Source organism: Miniopterus schreibersii, assembly GCF_964146895.1.
Source record: "Miniopterus schreibersii genome assembly, chromosome: 14".
NCBI lineage: Eukaryota > Metazoa > Chordata > Mammalia > Chiroptera > Miniopteridae > Miniopterus > Miniopterus schreibersii.
Genome location: NC_138114.1, coordinates 51,046,601 through 51,064,059, shown reverse-complemented (window position 1 = coordinate 51,064,059; position 17,459 = coordinate 51,046,601). Strand labels below are relative to the sequence as shown.

Genomic DNA, 17,459 nt, shown 5'->3' with positions numbered 1-17,459 from the left:
TCCGCTGCAGGGAGGCGATGCCAGCGACACGAGAGGACCCTTCGCGAGCCCTGCCTGTAGCGTGAGGAGCAGATGGAAGTCGCGTCCATTGAAATCCACACTGAACAGCTGCATCGATTAACCCGCCCGAGCGCCACCCGCTAGTCGGCTGGCCCACACTTCGCTTCAGCCTCCGGCCATCCGGGGGAGCCTCACATACCTCACTGTCTTGTCTGTTCATGTGACATTAAGTAGAAATATTGGGTTTTTTAATAAGTCACAGTCCTGTTGCCAAAACTCTAATAGACAGCAGAGATTTCGTATTTTAGACTTCACGGTTTTCAGTTTGTAATGATCATCAGCGTGGGAACCCCATGGGTATCAGACGTCCCCTCTGCCAGCTGGAGGTGTGCCCGGGGCGGGAGCAGGCTCTGTGCTGACTCGGGCAGCATGGCCACTGTTAGGACAGCGAGGGCCCTGGTGTCAGCCAGCGGCCCCTCCCGTGTTGTTCCCTCTACTGCCATGTACATGGTTTCTGAATCACACTGCAGCTGCTTCCCAGTTTTATATATAAATATATATAAATATATACTTTTTAAAATAATTTATAAATCTTACCAAAACTTATGCTAAATGTACTTTCTAGTATGAATGCTCGAGCGTGTCGTATCAGCGGGTAGAATTGGAGTCTAGGAGTTTAGTTATGTGAACATCACACACACACCTGCAGAACGGGTGACGTGACCTGGCAGCGCATCGCGGGTGGTCAGCGCCAGCACCTGGCTACACTAGCAGCCGTTGCTCCTCTGCCTTCGCCTGTGTTAATATTAGACCTGAATGTGAAGGTTATAGCCAGCTTGGGTGTACCTTTTAAGAATTTTGTAAACCGTTTTGTCTGTCTTTTGTTACTGTTCTATGGTGCCAAGTATTATACATAAAACAATAATATCATGGGAGAAGTAAAAATAGCCTAGTCTGCTTCCAATAGAAATTGCTTTTAACATGGGCTGTATATAAAACATTAAGTGAAACAGAACTGTAAACGTCCTGGGCTCAGCTGCAAACGCCCCGCGTAAACCGAGCTGCCCACACTCCCCCCGCAGAGCGAGCGCCCGAGCTGACGGGGAGCCCGCGGGTGAGACGTGCGTTTATTTGTCTGCTCTAGAACACTAAGAAGTCCTGGGCTGGGAGGCCGCAGGCACACACTTGTGTTAGGTCAGTCACTACCAGTGCAAGTGATGTGGGTCCACTTGCCGAATCTGTGTTCTTGACTGGGATGGGGGTCTGGGTCAGGGCTGCGGTCACTGTGCTGTCCACTTCCGAACGGCGATTCTGTTCAGCGGGGTTTCAGCTGTTGGTCACAGTGGAGGCCTTTAGAAATGACCGCTCCAGTTCCTAAGCAATAAAATTGATCTTGGTGAACGAGTCCTGCCTGGCTTTGTCTCTCTTCCTTCCCCGTTTGTCCTCTTAGAAATGCTAAGTGATGGGACGGAGCCCCCCTTAGCCTGTTGCAGACCAAGCTCATTAGAAATCCTGGAATTTCATTCCATCAGATACCGTCACACAAACCTAAGCCTTGAGTTGAAAGCAGAAAAATAAATCTTTTGGCTTTCTTACCTCCGTGGTAACTAATAGGATTCAGCCCTCGGCATTTTTACAGGAGATTATGTAAATGCACGGATTTCCTCAGCCCTGAAACTGGAAATTCCTTTGCTCTTAACTTGTGATGAGGGAATAGTTCACTTGAAGAAATAAAATAAATTTTCATACTGCTCCCTTAGAAAGGAAGCAAAACCAGCCAGTCGTTCCTTAGAAATGTCTGTTTTTTCGGTTGATGGTACAGCCATGTGGCAAAAAACAGAAAACTTCAGCCATTTACATTTCTCTCAAGAATTTTCAAATCCTCCGTCCAAGAGAAATCAGAGTAACAATCATTTATATTTAAAATTTAAAATTAGTGCTCAGTAGTTATGCCCAGTAAGATGCAACATGCAGAGCCCGGGCCACAGTCTGTTGTAAACGAGACAGAGTGAGGGTGGCGGTCCCGGGACCAGCCCTGAACCCGCAGGAGGAGCCGGCAGAGAGGAGGCATCGGGGAGCCCCTGCGGACGGCTCCGCGCGGTTCCCCGGGAGCGCGCACCCAGGGGAGCCCCGGACCCTGCGCGGCCGACGCGACTGGCTGTCCCCGGGGCAGCGTCTTGGGCCTCTTCTTAGTCCGCGTTTGAGTTCAGTAGTGCTTCCTACTGGGAAAGCATCTGCAACGGAAGCTGAAAGGCCATGATGCAGAGGAACTTAAAACCCCGCTTATTTCACCCGACGTGAGTTCGGGGCATATTTGCAAATACTCAGCTCCTGGGGCCACGGCAGTTTCCATACGCAATCCGAGCAAATCAGGCCGGATGGAGCCGACGGCGGGGAGGGAGTGGGGTGAGCCCCCGAAAGTTTCAATCCGCCCCAAGCCTCCGCCCAGGCGGCCCCAGGGAGGAGGGGCTGGGTCTCACCTGCCGGCGCCGGCGGCCCGCTGCGTCCCGCTCCTCCAGGCTCCCGCTGCGTCCAGCGGCTCCTTCCCGCCGAGGGTCCGCGGGCCCGGGGGGAGGGGCCCCGCGCGCTGCGCCTCCGCCGGTCCGGCTCCCGCCGCCGAGCGGCCCGCAGCCTCCGCTCCGGGGCACGCGGACCGGGCTGCTGTCGCCGCGCACAACCCTCGCAGGACCCGGGCGGCCCAGAGACAGGACGCGGAGGAAGAAACACGCGGTGCAGTCGGGAGCCGTGGCTCCGGCGGGACGTGTTAAATAATTTATTGATGATACAAAGTGATTCCGCCGAGCCCGAGCCGGCCGCTTTATAACTTATTCTGTAAAAATATATATACAACTCCGGCTGGGGAGGGGGGGCCGCCGGCCGCGCCCCTCCCTGGCCCCGCGGCTCACAAGGCGTCCCCCGCGCCGCCGCCGCACGGGCTGACCAGCGCCAAGTTCGAGGGTTTGTGCTTCTTGAGCAGCCGCGTGATCTTCTCGTCGTCCGAGTTGGGGTCCAGGGGCCGGTTGTATTCGTCGTCCTCGGCGTCCGAGCCGCCCACCTTCAGCTTCTCGGCGTCCGAGTCCTGCTTCTTCTTGGCCGACGCCATCTCCGCCGCGTGCCGCTTTCGCCACTTGGTTCGGCGGTTCTGGAACCACACCTGGGGGTGCAGGGGGTTCGTCAGGCGGGGCCTCCCAAGGCGGGGCGCCCGACTCGCAGCGCGCGGCCAGCACACAGGCCCCCGCCCCGGCGGCGGGGCAGCCGCGCCTTCGGGGCTGGGTCGAGGCGCGCGCGCGCGGGCGGGCGGCCGCTTGGGCACCGTTCGCAGGACGCGGGCGGGAGGGCCCGCCTGGCGCAGAGGGACCCAGCGGAGCCGCCGGGCCCCCGCCTCACCTTGACCTGGCTCTCGGTCATGCCCAAGGAGTAGGCGAGACGCGCGCGCTCCGGCCCCGCCAGGTACTTGGTCTGCTCGAAGGTCTTCTCCAGCGCGAAGATCTGCTGGCCCGAGAAGGTCGGCCGCGAGTGCTTCTTCTTGCCGTCTTTGTCCAGGATGCCGCCGGCCTGGGCTGCAGGGGAGAGCGTGTGAGCGCGGCCGCAGCCCCCGCCCCGCGCCCCGCGCCGCCTCCCGCGCGCCACTCACCCGGGCCGGCCAGGCGCGGGTCCCTCCAGGGCGAGCCCTGGACCACGCCGGGCCAGAAGATGGGCGGGCGCCCGGGCAGCTCGGCCAGCGGCTTGGGGTAGCCGCGCGCCACGGCGGCCGCGGGCCCGAAGTAGACGCCGGCCGACGAGGCGAGCCCGTTGAGACGGGGCAGGCCGCCCAGGAGGCCGCCGCCCGCCGCGCCCACGGGGCGCCCCAGGATGTCGCTGATGCCGTGCGGGGTGCCGAGCGGCAGCTGCGCGCCCAGCCCGCCCAGCGCGGGCGCCTTGAAGCCCGCGGGGCCCTGCAGCGCGTAGGGGAACAGCGACGTCTTCATCTCGGCCATGTTGTGCAGCGCGGCCAGCGGCGCGCTGCTCAGCACGAACGCGCCCGGGCGGTTAGCGTCCATGGGCGCCGCCGCCGCCGGCCCGGGCGCCCATCCGGCCCGGGAAGTTCGCGCGCGGCCCGGGCGGGCGCCGCTGCACGGGGCGCGGGGCGCGGGGCGCGGGCGGGCGCCGACGGCCCCGGAGGGCGCGCGCGGGGCTGGGGCCGGGCCGGGCGGCGGCGGCGGCGGCGGAGGGCGGCGGGCGCGGGCGGCGGCTCCGGGTCCGGGCGGAGCGGCGCCGCGCGGGCCGGGCGCGCTGATAACCGCGGGGCCCCGGAGCGGCGCGCGCGCTGATTGGCTGCGGGCGCCCGCGGCCCGGCCATTGGCCAGCGCCCCGCCCGCCGCGCGCCCCCGCCGCCGCGCACTCCATGAAGGGCCCATTAGCGCGGCAGGTGCCTTCCGGGCTGTAAATTTGCCCGATTTATCTCCCCCGGGACGAAATAAATCCCGTTGGATGGGAGTTTAGTTAGGCAAAGCTTTTAATGGGGAATCAGGAAAAAATACGAGAGCATATTTTATCGCCCGAAAGAATGCAGATTTGAGGATCCACCCCGCAGCGCCGGGCGCCCCCCATTCGGCGAAGCGCCCCGTGCGGGAGGGCGCCGTCGGGGGGCTGGGCCAGCTCCCCGGCCTGCGGCTCCCGGCGGCCCCTCACTCAGGTCGCGGGAGGACCGCAACCATCTCCGGGAAAACTCCCCGGGACGCAGACCCGCGGCGGAGGAAGCGGGGACTCAGAGGCCAGGGGCCCCGCGGCCGCACTTGGCCCTCGCGAATCTGCTCCGCTTTTACTGGCACACGGCTGGCGCGGCGGCGAGGCCTGTCCCGGGGCCACACGCGAGTCCGCAGACTCACGCGCGCTGCAGGGCGGCTCCAGGCCCCTCCCCGTCCGCGGGGCTGGCCTCCGCCGGCGCCGGGCTGGAGCGCGGAGTAGCCCGGCCTCCCGGCCTCCCGGCTGCGCGGGTCGGGCATTGGTCACAGCTCGGTGCTGGGGAGGCAACCTGACCCGAGCTTGCACCCGTGCCCACCCCCACTCCCCCAGCCCAGGGCCGTTCCCTGGTCAGCGCACCCGAGCTGGGGGAATGGGGGTGCTTGCAGGCTCCGAGCCCTGACGCCCAAGGCGTCCAGAGCCTCCACGTGGGTTCGCGCCCCAAGCGCGGAGGCAGAAGTGCGGCCTTTAGACGGGCATGTGGGGCCCGTGGTGTCCTCTAGGTACCAAAAGCGCGCGTCCCCAAGAACCGATGTGGGTTCAAACAGGACCGCGGTGGGCGCCGAGCGCCGGTGGAGGGGCGCTGAGCAGATGCCGAGCGGCGGCGCATCCGCCCTTTTCGGTGGCGCTACGCGTTAATTAACAAGTGGCCGATACTGATACTGTTCGCTGCCCGTTTGGGGCTGCGACGCGAACCTGCGGGGATGCTCAGCCGGTTCGCGGCGGGGGCGGGGGCGGGGGCTGGGGCGCCAGGCCGGCCTCGCGCGGCCCGTCGTCAACGACTTTCCCGTTTCGCCCCGGCCTCCAGGGTTTCGGTGGCGCGCACGAAGGCCGCCCTCCGGGCTCTGTGCAGGGATCCAGCGCCCGCTGGCACCGCGACCCTCGGGGGTCCATTTTCGTTTTGTGCAGTTGGCGGCGGGGCTTGAGTCCCGACGCCAGACGTCGGCTCGGAAAGCCGCTGGCCGCGCCCTGGGCGGGCGTGGGGTGACCGCCGCGGCCTCGCGCGCGCTCCGGGCTGCCCCTGGCTTCCCGGGCGCGGCAGCCGGGCGCAGAGGAGTCTCTCTCCCCGCTTCCTCGGCCCGGGCGCACCCGTGGGATCCGGGCGAGGCTGCCTTCCCCCCTCCCCAGGCAGGCGCCAGGCACCCAGAGCGCTGTTCCCGGGCTTCCCGCAGCGCGGGGCCCACCCGGCCTGAGACCCGCCCCGGTCTCGCTCGCGCCCCACTTTCTCGGAGGAGGCTACAGCCTGTATGCGCCCCCGGAGCCCGGCCGCAGGGTTGGGGCCCCTCTGGGCTCCCCGGAGACAGCGGCGCCGGTTCCAAGGCTCGGGCCCGAGGGAGGCGGGAGCTGCGGGCGTAGCGGCGGGGCCAGGGGGCGGGAGCGGCGGCCGAGCGGCCGCGGGACCCTCCTCGGCGGCGCCGAGCCCACCCAGGGCCGCAGCGGCAGGACGGTTCCCTGGGGCGCGCCTGGGCGGGACCACGGAGCCAGCTACCCTCGGGAAGGGTTCCCCAAACCCTGGCTCAGGGCCGGAGGGACGCCCAACCCCGAGCCGCGAGTTTTGGCTCCTTGCACAGCCGGGAGGGAGCCTCGCAGCCCTTTTTCACCGCCGAGGAGAGAGGCCCCGACGCGCTGCGCTGCGCTCCAGCGACCCAGGCCCGGCCTCGCGCCAGGCTCTCCCTGGCTGCGGCCGGAACGCTTGGGGTCGGGAGTGGGACTCGGGTCTCCACCGGCCGCATCGCGCGCCGCTCTCCGGGGAGCCCGGGCCGGGGGTGCGGGATAGGGGGCTGGGTGTGGTTCGGGGGCGCCAGGAGTGCGGGGTGAGGGCGCCCACTTTTCCGCGCTTCTGGTCCCTGGCGGCTCGGTGCGCGCCCAGGCGCCCTGCCCTGCCTTTCCCGCGGGGCCTCCCGGGCCCGGCCCCCCACGCGCCCCCCCTCCTGGATGCCGCGCACGGGGCGCCCGCCTCCCCGCCCCGGCCCGAGCAAAGGCTGGTAACTTCGTCTTCCCTGCCCGCGCCCTCTGCACCCCCTCCCGGGGCGCCCGCCGCACCCCCGCTTCCTGCGCCGCCCCCGCGGTGGGACCGGAGGGACCCCCCCCAGGGAGGGTGCGGTGGCCGCCGGCCAGCGGGAAGGGGCGCCGCGGGGCTCGCGCGGCCCGGGCGGACCTGCCGGCAGGGCGAGAGGCTGGTGAATGCCACCCCCTGGTCCCGGGAACGGGCCCGCGGATGAGGCGACCGGCGCTCCTGCGTCGCCAGCGGCGCGGTGGGTAACGGGGGGCGCCGTTCGGCAGAGGCCTTAGCCGTTCCACATTTATTTATTGGGCCCCTCGTAGGTGCCAGCCGTGCCCCGGAGAACCACGGGAACCTGGCCCACTCTGGCTCCCTCGCCCACCTTGCGGGGGCCTGGGCGATGCACAGGAAGCGATGGCACTTGCCTCGCGCCTGCGGGGCCCAACCGGGGCCGTGGACCCACAGGGCGCGGTGGGGGCCGCAGGTTAGGGACCCAGAGGCGAGCGGGTTCTGGGCTCGTGCAGATGGCGAATCGCACCCCCTCCTGAGCAAAGGGACCTGGGCGAGTACGCAGGACAGGCACTGAGGCCTGAGAACTTCGTGCAGGGGGCTTTTCGCTGGCCAGGGCCGTGCACTGGCTCCCAGAGCCAGGTGGGTGTGCGGGAGCCAGCCGGCCAACCGGGGGCGCTGGGTCCTTCTCTGCTTTGGGGACAGATGCACACGGGACAGATGTGGCCGCTGCCAGGTGCCTCATACGCACATGTCCCCCCTCTGCTGACCCACACACCGCCGTTGCTTCAGTTGCTGCTCAGGCCAGCGTCTTGACAAGCGCAGTGCCTCTGCCCTCCTTGGCTCGCCTGCCAGCCCCACACCTGGCCTTCCTCCCTCCTTCCAGGTCCTCCCTCAGGACCGCCCAGGTCTGCTGCCCAGACCTCAGCCTCAAGCTTTCCCTGCGAATGGCCGAGGCACCTCCTTCCTTCCCCGGTGTCCTGCAGGGTCCCTGGTTCAGGACAGCACCCAGGGGCCCAGGCTGTGAAGAGCTGGAATGAATGAAGGAATGAATGAAGGAATGAAGGAATGAATGAATGCTTGAACGACTTCCCAGCAGAAGTAGCGAGGAGCTCCAGGCGAGAACGTCCTACGTGGGTCTGGTTGAGCCAAAGGCTGCCCCCCACCCTGCCTCAGGCCCACCTGCCCTCCCCGCTTTGGGGAGCCTTTCCTGTGTGTGCCATTGTGTTCAGCTTTCCTGCTTCTGAGGGACTTGTGGCCACCTGTTGCCTGCAGCCACACCCACGCTGGGCCGGACATGACTCTCGAACCTACATACTCAGCAAGCAGGGCCAGCACCCCCCTCTGACGAGGTCCCCGCTGAAATCTCCCCCACCCCACCCCATGCCCTTTGCAAATGGGAGCCAGGCGAGGGGGATGCAGCAGTTACCTAAACCAGGAGAGGCTCCCAGGAGGAGGCAGCTGGCTGTCGTGACTGCAGAGGCCAAGGCCCTCAGGGAGACCGTCACACAGCGCCTCAGAAGCGCTCTCTGAGGTCCAGAGACTCTTGTCTCCTTCAGGAAAGGACAAAGGGAGGTGCCGTAAATCACAGCGCAGAGCTAATTCCCCTGGGGCCTTGCAGGCACCAGGTGTAGGATCTCGGGTAATGAGCTCTCTCCCGGGGCTGCTCTCCAGGGGGCATCTGACCACCTGCCAAACGCACTAATTGAGCGCCCAGTAAAAGATTTGTGTCAGGGCGCCCGCTCCGCGCTTTTGCAGATGGACCGGAGCAGCATTGGCCACGTGGGCGCTTCCGGAAGGGCTCCTGGCTGTCATCCAGGCCAGTCTCTGTCCCAGGTGGAGGCTTCCTGTTGCAGAGGGTTGGGCTGTGCCGTGGCCAGCGCCTCCCCGGGGTGGGTGGCCTCTGCGGTCCCTGGGTGTCCCTTCCTGACCGTGTCTAGGTGCCCAGCAGCCTCAGCTATCCCTGGCTGTGCGGAAAGGGCTGCCCACTGCCTGCCTGGCCTGAGCCCTCTGGTTGAACTTCTCTGTCCACCCATCCCCAGGTCTCTATGAAATACCTGTGGCGGAGTGAGGAGGGAGCTTCCCTGCAGGGGCGTTGGCAGGGGGTTGGGGAGCAGGGAGCTGACAGCAGGCAAATTGCAAATCGATAACTGAGTCTGACAACTGTGCCCTTAGTTATTTACACTATGAAGTGACTGGGGAGGGGCTCGAATCCCAGAAGACCAAAGGTTGGGGGAGAGCTGGGGCTATTTGAACCCACCCATGATGCCAATCGCCAAGGAGAAATCCAGGTGCCCGCTGGGGTAGGAGGTCCCCAACTCACTCGGTGTGTGGCGCCTCCAGGTTGCCCTCCACACTGGGCCCCGTGTGCCCTAGAGCAGGCACTGCCTTCCCCGTGAGGGTTCCAGGAAACACTTAAGGCCCCAAAATAAGACAAACAGAACCCAAAGGAAAGGCCACAGGGTGGGGTAACTCCCAGACCCATCACGAGACATGACAACAGTCACGGTGATGCCAGAAAAAAGTGTAAAATATTTGCAGGGTGATGAAGCCCATCATGAGTAGGACCTGGCAGTAAACGGGAAACTGGGAGGAAGGCTTCATGCCTGTGACAGAAAAAGACTGGCGTTCCCGTTACACAAAGAACCAGAATTAATAGCAAAGCGAGGAGGGCGAATGGTGACCAAGCAGCCCATGGGCAGGAGGTACAGTGGCCACTGGGCTCGCGACCACACTCCCAACTCGTGAGCCCAGGACATGCCGCTGGAATGGCACCCGGGACACCTCCCAACAGCCGTGCTGGGGTGCACACGGCTTCGTGGGGGTGGGGGCTCAGCAGCCCCATCTTTGGGGGGCAGTTCTGAGTCCAAGAGCTTCATTTCAAAGAGGATGTTTCCTGAGGGGCAGGGCTCGTAGGCAGGATGGTCCTTGTCCCTGTCCTGCTGTCTGAGCACCTGTGTCCCCAGACCAGAGCCTGGCCGCAGGAGATACCAGGAAAACGGGGAGCACATGGGGGCACCCCAATCCCTGCGTACCGGGTAGAGGGGAGCCGCCCCCACCTCATGGTCTTAACAGCCCCTTCGCCTCTTGTCACGAAGAATTAAAATCTATAATAAGAAAACGTAAGAGTCCCCTGTAATTTGGCCCATCCGCCGACCGCACGGAGTATTAATCTAGTCATCTCCCGCTGGTCTCGATGAGTTGTGATAAAAACGTCAAACAATTAGATTGCGCCGGCTGACAGCGCCCACCCGTGACTGAGCGGCGGGGCGGGGCGCGTCCCTTGAATCACCCTGACAGCGGGTGCTGCGCCCAGGCCCCTCACCAGCTGCCCCAGGTCTGGGGGCGGCCCTTGTCCCTGTGAGTGCGGGGAGCAGGGCCGGCCTCGGGACCCCGCCACCGGGGCTGAGGGACAGAGTGATGCCGGGGGCAGAGCACACAGCCCCTCGGGCGCTGGAGCCCAGGACTGCTGAGCCCCATGTGCCCGCTGCGCTGAGCCCCGGGCACCCACCGCGCTGAGCCCCATGTGCCCGCCACGCTGAGCCCCAGGCACCCACCACGCTGAGCCCCATGTGCCCGCTGCGCTGAGCCCCGGGCGCCCACCACGCTGAGCCCCGGGCACCCACCACGCTGAGCCCCATGTGCCCACTGCGCTGAGCCCCAGGCGCCCACCACGCTGAGCCCCGGGCACCCACCACGCTGAGCCCCATGTGCCCACTGCGCTGAGCCCCGGGCACCCGCCGCGCTGAGCCCCGGGCACCCGCCTCGCTGAGCCCCGGGCGCCCGCCACGCTGAGCCCCGGGGGCCTGCCTCGCTGAGCCCCGGGCACCCACCACGCTGAGCCCCAGGCACCCACCGCGCTGAGCCCCGGGCGCCCGCCCAGAGCCGGGGAGTCTGCTGGCTGCTGGGCCGCCGCCTTTCCCAGGGACCGCGCCGCCTTCATCTTTTCTTACGGGTGCAGGCGCGTCGCAAATTGATTTCACTGTTGGAAATGGGATAATTAAACTGGTTGTTTCTATCTTCATCATCGTCATCATAAAACAAGAGGACAGCCGTGGCGCGAGCGATCCTGGCCTAACGCAAGGAGCATTAATTGAATACAGATGGCCGCTCGTGGAGTTGCTGGGTTATATTTCAGGGATACGGGCTAATGATGCCAGTTAATCATTTTTACAAGATATAAAATTACTGGCTCCTCTAGAGAGATCATTAAGGAAAACAATTGTTCACTGCAATTGAAAATAGTGTTTTAATTATTTAATATAGAAATTAAACTATTAGAGACCAGTGTTGGATGAGGGAACTTAATAGAAATTTATATACGAGGATCTGTGAGCATTTTAGTTTATTAACCCACCTAATTTCTTAATCCAGATCAATCGGGAAGCCTGTTTTAGCTGTGACTGTGAATTAAGTCGGGAGAGGAGGGAGGCCCAGGTGCCCAGGCCCCAAGTGGACCCGGGAGGGGCGTGTGGCCTCCCAGGTGAGCAGGGACTTCCCTGGGAGTCCCAGGGAGGGACCCAGGAGCCCCGAGGACCTGTGCCAGGAGGTGAGAACATGGTGCCAGGACGAGTGGAGGCTGCCAGGGGCTGGCAAAGGGCAGGGCTTGTGGTGGTCACATGGGGAGAATGGACCTCGGTTAGTGCCTACCTGCCGCTATTCCATGGGGATTAAATGTGGAACAAATGTGAAGTGTGGCCACAGAGCCCACATTACCTGGGCCCAGTGTCAAGACACCTGGCGTGCCCAGGGCCCCAGCCCACTCATCCTCAGGCCCTCACTTCCCTATTGGAACAGGCCCCCTCCATGCACAGGGGTCCCTGGAGTTTGCAGGTGGCCTGCGGGAGGGTAGAGGATTCTGACTTTGAAATCTTGAAACGGGAAGTCCTTTAGCAGTTAAGTGAAACCGCCGGGGACTTGCCAAGACACCATAGGAGCTTGTGAGGCAGAAAGTGGGCGGAGAAAAGATATCCATCAAACGTTGACCTTTGCGGTCAGCTAAGAGGATTTTATTTTCCAAATTTCCTACAATAAAAACACTCCTTTTAAAATATGCAAATCACGATTTTCAAGACAATTAAGAAAGTAAGTTGAACTTTTAAAAAGGTGATTGATGAGCAGGACACTCACGGGAGCGAGGGGCCCGGACGAAGAGGGGCTGGGCCGAGTGCACAGGGCTCCTCGCCGACCTGGCCTGTGGGTCTAGGAGCTGGGGGGGTCGGGCCCCAGCTGTGGGAAGTCCGGGGACACAGAGGGTGCAGCTCCTGAGTAACCAGCTCAAGGTCACGGAGCCCGTCCAGAGCTCAGCTTGGACCAGAGCCTGGGCTCCCACCCCCGATCCACTCACGGGGGTCACCTGGAGTGGCAGTGTGGTCATCCCGCAGCCCAGCCCCATCGCCAGCCTGTGTCCTTTGTGGGACACGTCCAGAGCTTGCAGGCCGGTCACCCTCTCAGAGGGCTGTCCACCGTGCGAATTAATCCCCTCCCCTATTATTACCAATAAATTCAAAGTGATCTTTCTTCTCCTTACAGTTTTTAGGGTTACATAAATTTCACCCACGTAATTTTTTCACGCTTGGATCTATTACAGAAAGCCACTTCTATTGTAGAAGTTAATTGATAATGTGATTTGTTATGTTGCTGGGACATAATTCAGAAAGTTATTCTAGCGCCTTTGATACATGAAATCGCACTCACGTGAGGACACGGGAGCTGAAAAGTGAGCGTGTGATGAAATATCTCCAGAAGCTTTTACTCCTGTTGCCTGGGTGAGTGCCAGCGCCTCTCCCCAAGGAAGCTCATATTTCCAATGCAGCTCTGATCTAAATTTATTCCCCGGTCATTAGTTAGCTTAATAAAAAAAAAAAACACACACAAAAACCTGGAACAACTATGTGTATATACTTGGAAAAAGGAAAAAAAAAAATCAAACAAAAAAAGGAGGAATCTCCACCTTTCAGTATCGTCAAAGATGAGCTTTAGACACACTTTCTATTGAATTAATTACAGACTCACGGGAAGCGGCGTAGATAGTGCAGATCGTGCCGTGTGCCCTTCACACAGCCTCCCCCAGGTGACAGCTGAGGTGGCAGATGGGAGCCCGACTGCACACTGTGCTGTTTCCACCGCTCTGTACAGCCATGTGTTTGTGCACATGTATGTGTGTGAGAGCATGTATGTGCACACATGTATGCATGTGTGTGTCATGTGTTGTGTGTGAACCTGCATGTGCCTGCACGTGTGTGCACGCATGTGTGCCTGAGTGTATGTGCCCGTGTGCATGCGCACATGTATATTGTGTGTGCATGTGTGTGTGCATGTGGGAGGGTGGGTGCAGCTATATGCAATGTTATCTCATGCATAGACTTGTGTCGCTGCCACAGTCAAGATAGAGAACTGACCTGTCACCCCAAGGCTTCCTCACCCCTGCTTCCCCCACACACACTGTCCCTGCCCCCGTCCCCGTCACCTGGCAGCACTAATCTCTTCTCCATCCCTAGAGTCCCGTCGTGTGCGAATGTTGTAGAAAAGGATCCACAGTATGTCTCGTTGACACCGGCGTTTCCACGCAGCACAACACCCTCGAGGCCCACAGTGTCGGCAGCCCATCCTGTGGCTCCGGTGCCAGGCAGGATGCGACTCGCGCGGGTTGTCTCTAGTTTCCTGCTGGAACAGAATGAAGCTGCTACAAGCTTTCATGAGCGCGTATTTGCGTGAACGCTTCCTCTTCTCCGGGGTAAATGCCCAGCAGCGTGAGGCCGGGTCACGCACCCCCTGCAGGCTTCGCAGCGGGCTGCACCACGTCACAGCTCCGCCAGCCAGGCCCGGGAGACCCAGTTTCTTCACCAGCATGTGGTGGTGTCCCTGGTTTTTATTTTAGCAGGTATGGTAGTGATAGCTCATCATTGTCTTAATTTGTGCTTTGTTTTACTACTTGGACTGTTTGTCGGATGTCTCAGTCCTGGTCCCTCTGCATCTAAGAGCAGGGTGGCCGTGCTGCTGTGATGTGTCAGGGCATAAGGTCGTGTGTGCCAGGGGCGTGCTCAGGTATGCGTCCCATCTCCCATCCACTCAGCTCCTGGGCGACCAGGGGCCACCTGGCTTGGGGCCTGGCATCTTCTGACCCTTGGGTGGCTGCCAGGTGCCAGGTGGCCCCAGAGCTGGTGCTCAGAGGCCCGAGAAATCTCCAGGTGAGGCAGGCAAGGACCAGGCTTTGTTTGGGGATGTGACTTGTGCTCAGAAGCCAGCAGGACAGTACTGGACAGGACCGGGCACCCCTCTTGAGGGGCTGGCCATTCAGTCTTTGGAGATGACCACACCGTGAAGAATGCAGCAGCAGTGACGGGCAGGACAGACGGCCTCCCCGAGGATCCCCGGTGCTGTCAACACTGCATGTTCATCATTTTCAGTCCCTTACTCAGCGGAGACGAGGCCCCGGCCCCCCTCCTGCTTGCTGGCTCTCCCTGGCCTGGCCCAGCCTGCACACCCACCCCGCCTCCCCCTGCACAGCTCCCTCCAGCACCCAGGACCTGCCACGGGGCTGGGGACGAAGCGCTGGTAAGTCCAGCGCCGGCCATTCAGCCAAGAGGCGTTTGGAGAGAGTGGGCAACCCCATCCCATCCCGCTGGCCCATGGATGTCAGGTCCCCAGCGTGGGACACACATGTCAAGGTCAGGGAGACAGCAAGGGGCAGGAGGGGTGGGCACCGGCCTGGCCTTCCTTTATGTCATCATCTCCCCCATGGCCTCTCCCTAACACATGGACGGAGCCACAGAGCGGGTGTCACGTCACCTGCGGTGCAGAGAGGCTACTCTGCTCATGTCACACCTGGTGGCTCTGTCCCACTTGGCTTCACACACCTTGATCCCGTGGTGGCAGGAAAGCTGCAGCTGGGGAGAGTCCTGGCTGGGGCAGGACCACGCAGCCCCTCAGGGACCAAGGCTACAACGCCTCACATGACCAACAGAAGCAGCCGTATTTGCACCACGTGGGAGGGACAGGACTTTCTCTGCCTGGGTGGGAGCCCACCCCGTGGGAAGCTCGGGCGGGGGGCTAGGGCCTCACTTCACCAGCCAGGTCCTCCCTTTGAGTTTTGAGGTGGGAGAAGGTGCTGGTGACCCCCAGGCCTGTGAGGCTGGGGCCAGACCCGCCACCACCCAGCGTCTCGGCCACAGAAACCACTCACAGAGGCTGGATCAGTCCTTTACTGAAGCTCTTACATGGAAACAAAAAGCCCAACAGTGTTCCCTGTCTAGGAACTGGGCATGCCCCCCTCTTGGGACCCTAAGCCTTGTCCCCAGGGACATCAGCCAGAAACTGCCTTCCAGGGCACACCTGCTGCTGAAGGCCCCTGGGAGGTGGAGAGCACCCCTCATCCCAGCCCCCGGGACAGGCACGCCCCCTGACAAGGCAGGGAGGGTTCAGGGGCCCAGGCAGCGTGGGTCGGCCCCGGGTGCAGCCCTCACCGCACCCACCTGCCAAGCCCCTCAGCCCACGCAGGTCCCTCGTGCAGAGGTGCCACAGAGCAGGAGACCCCTGGGAGGGCCCTGGCTGATGACAGAGGAGGCAGGTGGCACCCTGGGCAGATGAGGGGAGACACCGCCCAGCAGGGGGTCACTGGAGGAGCGTCTGGGGCCGGGTGCAGCAGGTGGGACGGGAGGGTCACACGATGGCCTGGTTCGGCAGGCCGTACAGGACCAGGTTGAGGCTGATGGAGAGCCACTCAGAGCCTCGCTGCTGTGGTCGGAACATCAGCTTGTTCTTGTGGGTCCACGGAGACTCATCTGAGGGGAGAGGGGACGGGAGGCTCACCGGGAGCAGGAAGTCCAGGGCCCCAGCCAAGGGCCACGTGCCTGGGTGGACAGGGAGGTGGGTGCTCCTGGCTCTGCGTCCAGACACAGTCCCCGGGCATGGATGCTGCTGTGTGTCCTTCACACACCAGGACGCCGAGGGGGGACACTGAGGCCAGAGGGTTCTACGAGCTCAGGGCCTCCTCCTGCCACCACTGACTGCAGGGACAAGTGACCTGCAGAGACTGTGCAGGAGTGGAGGTGGGGACACTCTGGCCTCGCAGGATCGCAGGATGGTGGGCACAGGGTGGCAGTCGCATGGCCTGAAGGGATGGGCAGCGAGCTGGACAGTCTCTAGTTACCGTGGTTTACCATTTCACCAGCCTCCATCTTCTGAAAGAGACGGACCGCTCTCCCGGTTGTCTTGCCAAATGGCAGCAGATCTGGGGAAGAGACTCTGCCTCAGATGGATGCAGAACCCTCCCCCCACCGTGGGCTTCCATGGAGGCCCAAGGGTGTGGGACAGGCCGGGGCGCCACTCACTCTCCCACAGGATGCTGGCCCGCGCAGCGTTGTCCTGCAGGAGTGTCGGCCACTGGTTCGCCACGATGCTCTTGACCCCCACCAGACTCAGCAGGATGGCTGTCTCAATGGGCTCCTCCAAGGACAGCTGGGGTGCGCTGCAGGGAACCGAGCTCCCGTGGGACAGAGCCCTCCCTGTTCTCAACCCAAACAGCACCAAGGGCTGGAACGCTTTTGGAATGACAGCCCTTAAAACTTCCCACTCCCAAACTTAAATGCCACGTCACAAGAAAAGGCATTCAGATCCCTCTGCACTGCACCCACTGTGAGAGGGAGGAGCCCTCCTCAGCCTCCGGGCCAGTCTGGGGGCCCTGGGGTACTCGTGCTGTGGGGAACCCTCCCAGCTGCCGGTCCTCTGTTTCCTGGCCCAGTCCTAGTGACCTTGAGGCCCCAGTGGGCCTGTGGTCAGCTGCTGGAACCCCCAGAGACTTTGCAGGGAGGGTTTGAGAACCGGTCATGGAGGCTTGGCTCTCTTTTGGGGCTCTGCCCACAGCATGCAGGGACACTCTGTCCCCCCACACTCCCCAGAGGACACATCCATCACTCTTATGCTCCCCAGATCCCCCCATCAGCCATCCACAAGCCAGGCTGCTGGTCACGCAGTGCAGGGGGACACCAGGCACCTCTTGTGCTCCAAGGACTCCATCATCCGTCGAATGCTCTCGTAGGACCGGCTCAGGTCCAGCAGGACCATCAGCTGGCAATCTGCAGGACACGGGGGGTGGGGGGGTCGTCATTCCTGCAAGCTGGCATCTCCTGGGTGCAGTGGACCACAGACACACAGCCCAATCTGCCCAGGGCTTGGGTTTGAACCACAGGCCCTTTGTGGGGATCCACTGGCCGCACAGGCACTCGGGGACGTTATTTGCCGCAGGAGCCCACACCCTTCAGAGCCTCCTTGTGCACCGGGGCCCCCGCATTCCCCACCCTGCGAGGGAGTCTTGGCTCCCAGCGTGCCACACCGACCAGGCACAGGGCGACGAGTTGGTCACCCTGGCCCCCAGTGCCCTCTGAAACAGGGCCAGTGTCCAAGATGCACCCGGGGTGTGGACATGCAGCAGCCCCACAAATGCAGAGGCCCACCCCCCACTCCCACAGCGGCCTGGCTGGGCTGGGCTTCAGGCACCCCCAGGGGCAGGCAGAACTTCCAACTGTTTACACACAGGCTTTGGGGGAGCAGCGGGCCTGGTGACGCTGTGGCCCCGCAGGCACCTGTGACCTTCACAGTTCTTGGGCTTCACGGGCCATCCTATTGAAGGCTCGGCATTAGCTTCAAAGAGGCCCTATTTCTACCTCCCATGGGACACAGAGTGGGGTGGGGTCCTGCCTTGCTTGGCCCTACGATGGGGGGGGGC

General features: G+C 62.7%; 3 protein-coding genes across 3 annotated transcripts in view; 1 reads left to right on the top strand and 2 right to left on the bottom strand.

Annotated features, from left to right (window-relative positions):
• Positions 1–1,397, top strand: part of INPP5A (inositol polyphosphate-5-phosphatase A) — a 134,192-nt gene extending 132,795 nt beyond the window's left edge. The window contains exon 16 of the mRNA XM_081158094.1: positions 11–1,397. The gene's annotated coding sequence lies outside the window, so the exon portion shown is untranslated. The remainder of the gene's footprint in view (positions 1–10) is intronic.
• A 1,505-nt stretch (positions 1,398–2,902) lies between these two features.
• Positions 2,903–4,040, bottom strand: NKX6-2 (NK6 homeobox 2; the record flags this gene model as incomplete). The annotated part of the gene is made up of 3 exons (XM_081158495.1): positions 2,903–3,154; positions 3,388–3,560; positions 3,635–4,040. 3 exons carry the CDS (start codon positions 4,038–4,040, stop codon positions 2,903–2,905), a joined length of 831 nt encoding a protein of 276 aa, XP_081014621.1.
• Positions 4,041–14,919: 10,879 nt separating this feature from the next.
• The window catches only part of CFAP46 (cilia and flagella associated protein 46), a 52,401-nt gene continuing 49,861 nt past the window's right edge, over positions 14,920–17,459 (bottom strand). Inside the window, exons 56-59 of the mRNA XM_081158411.1 lie at positions 16,728–16,809; positions 16,066–16,202; positions 15,885–15,965; positions 14,920–15,516 (exon numbers count right to left, since the gene is read on the bottom strand). Of these exons, the coding sequence (XP_081014537.1) occupies positions 15,395–15,516; positions 15,885–15,965; positions 16,066–16,202; positions 16,728–16,809 (422 nt within the window). The 3' untranslated portion in view covers positions 14,920–15,394. The remainder of the gene's footprint in view (positions 15,517–15,884; positions 15,966–16,065; positions 16,203–16,727; positions 16,810–17,459) is intronic.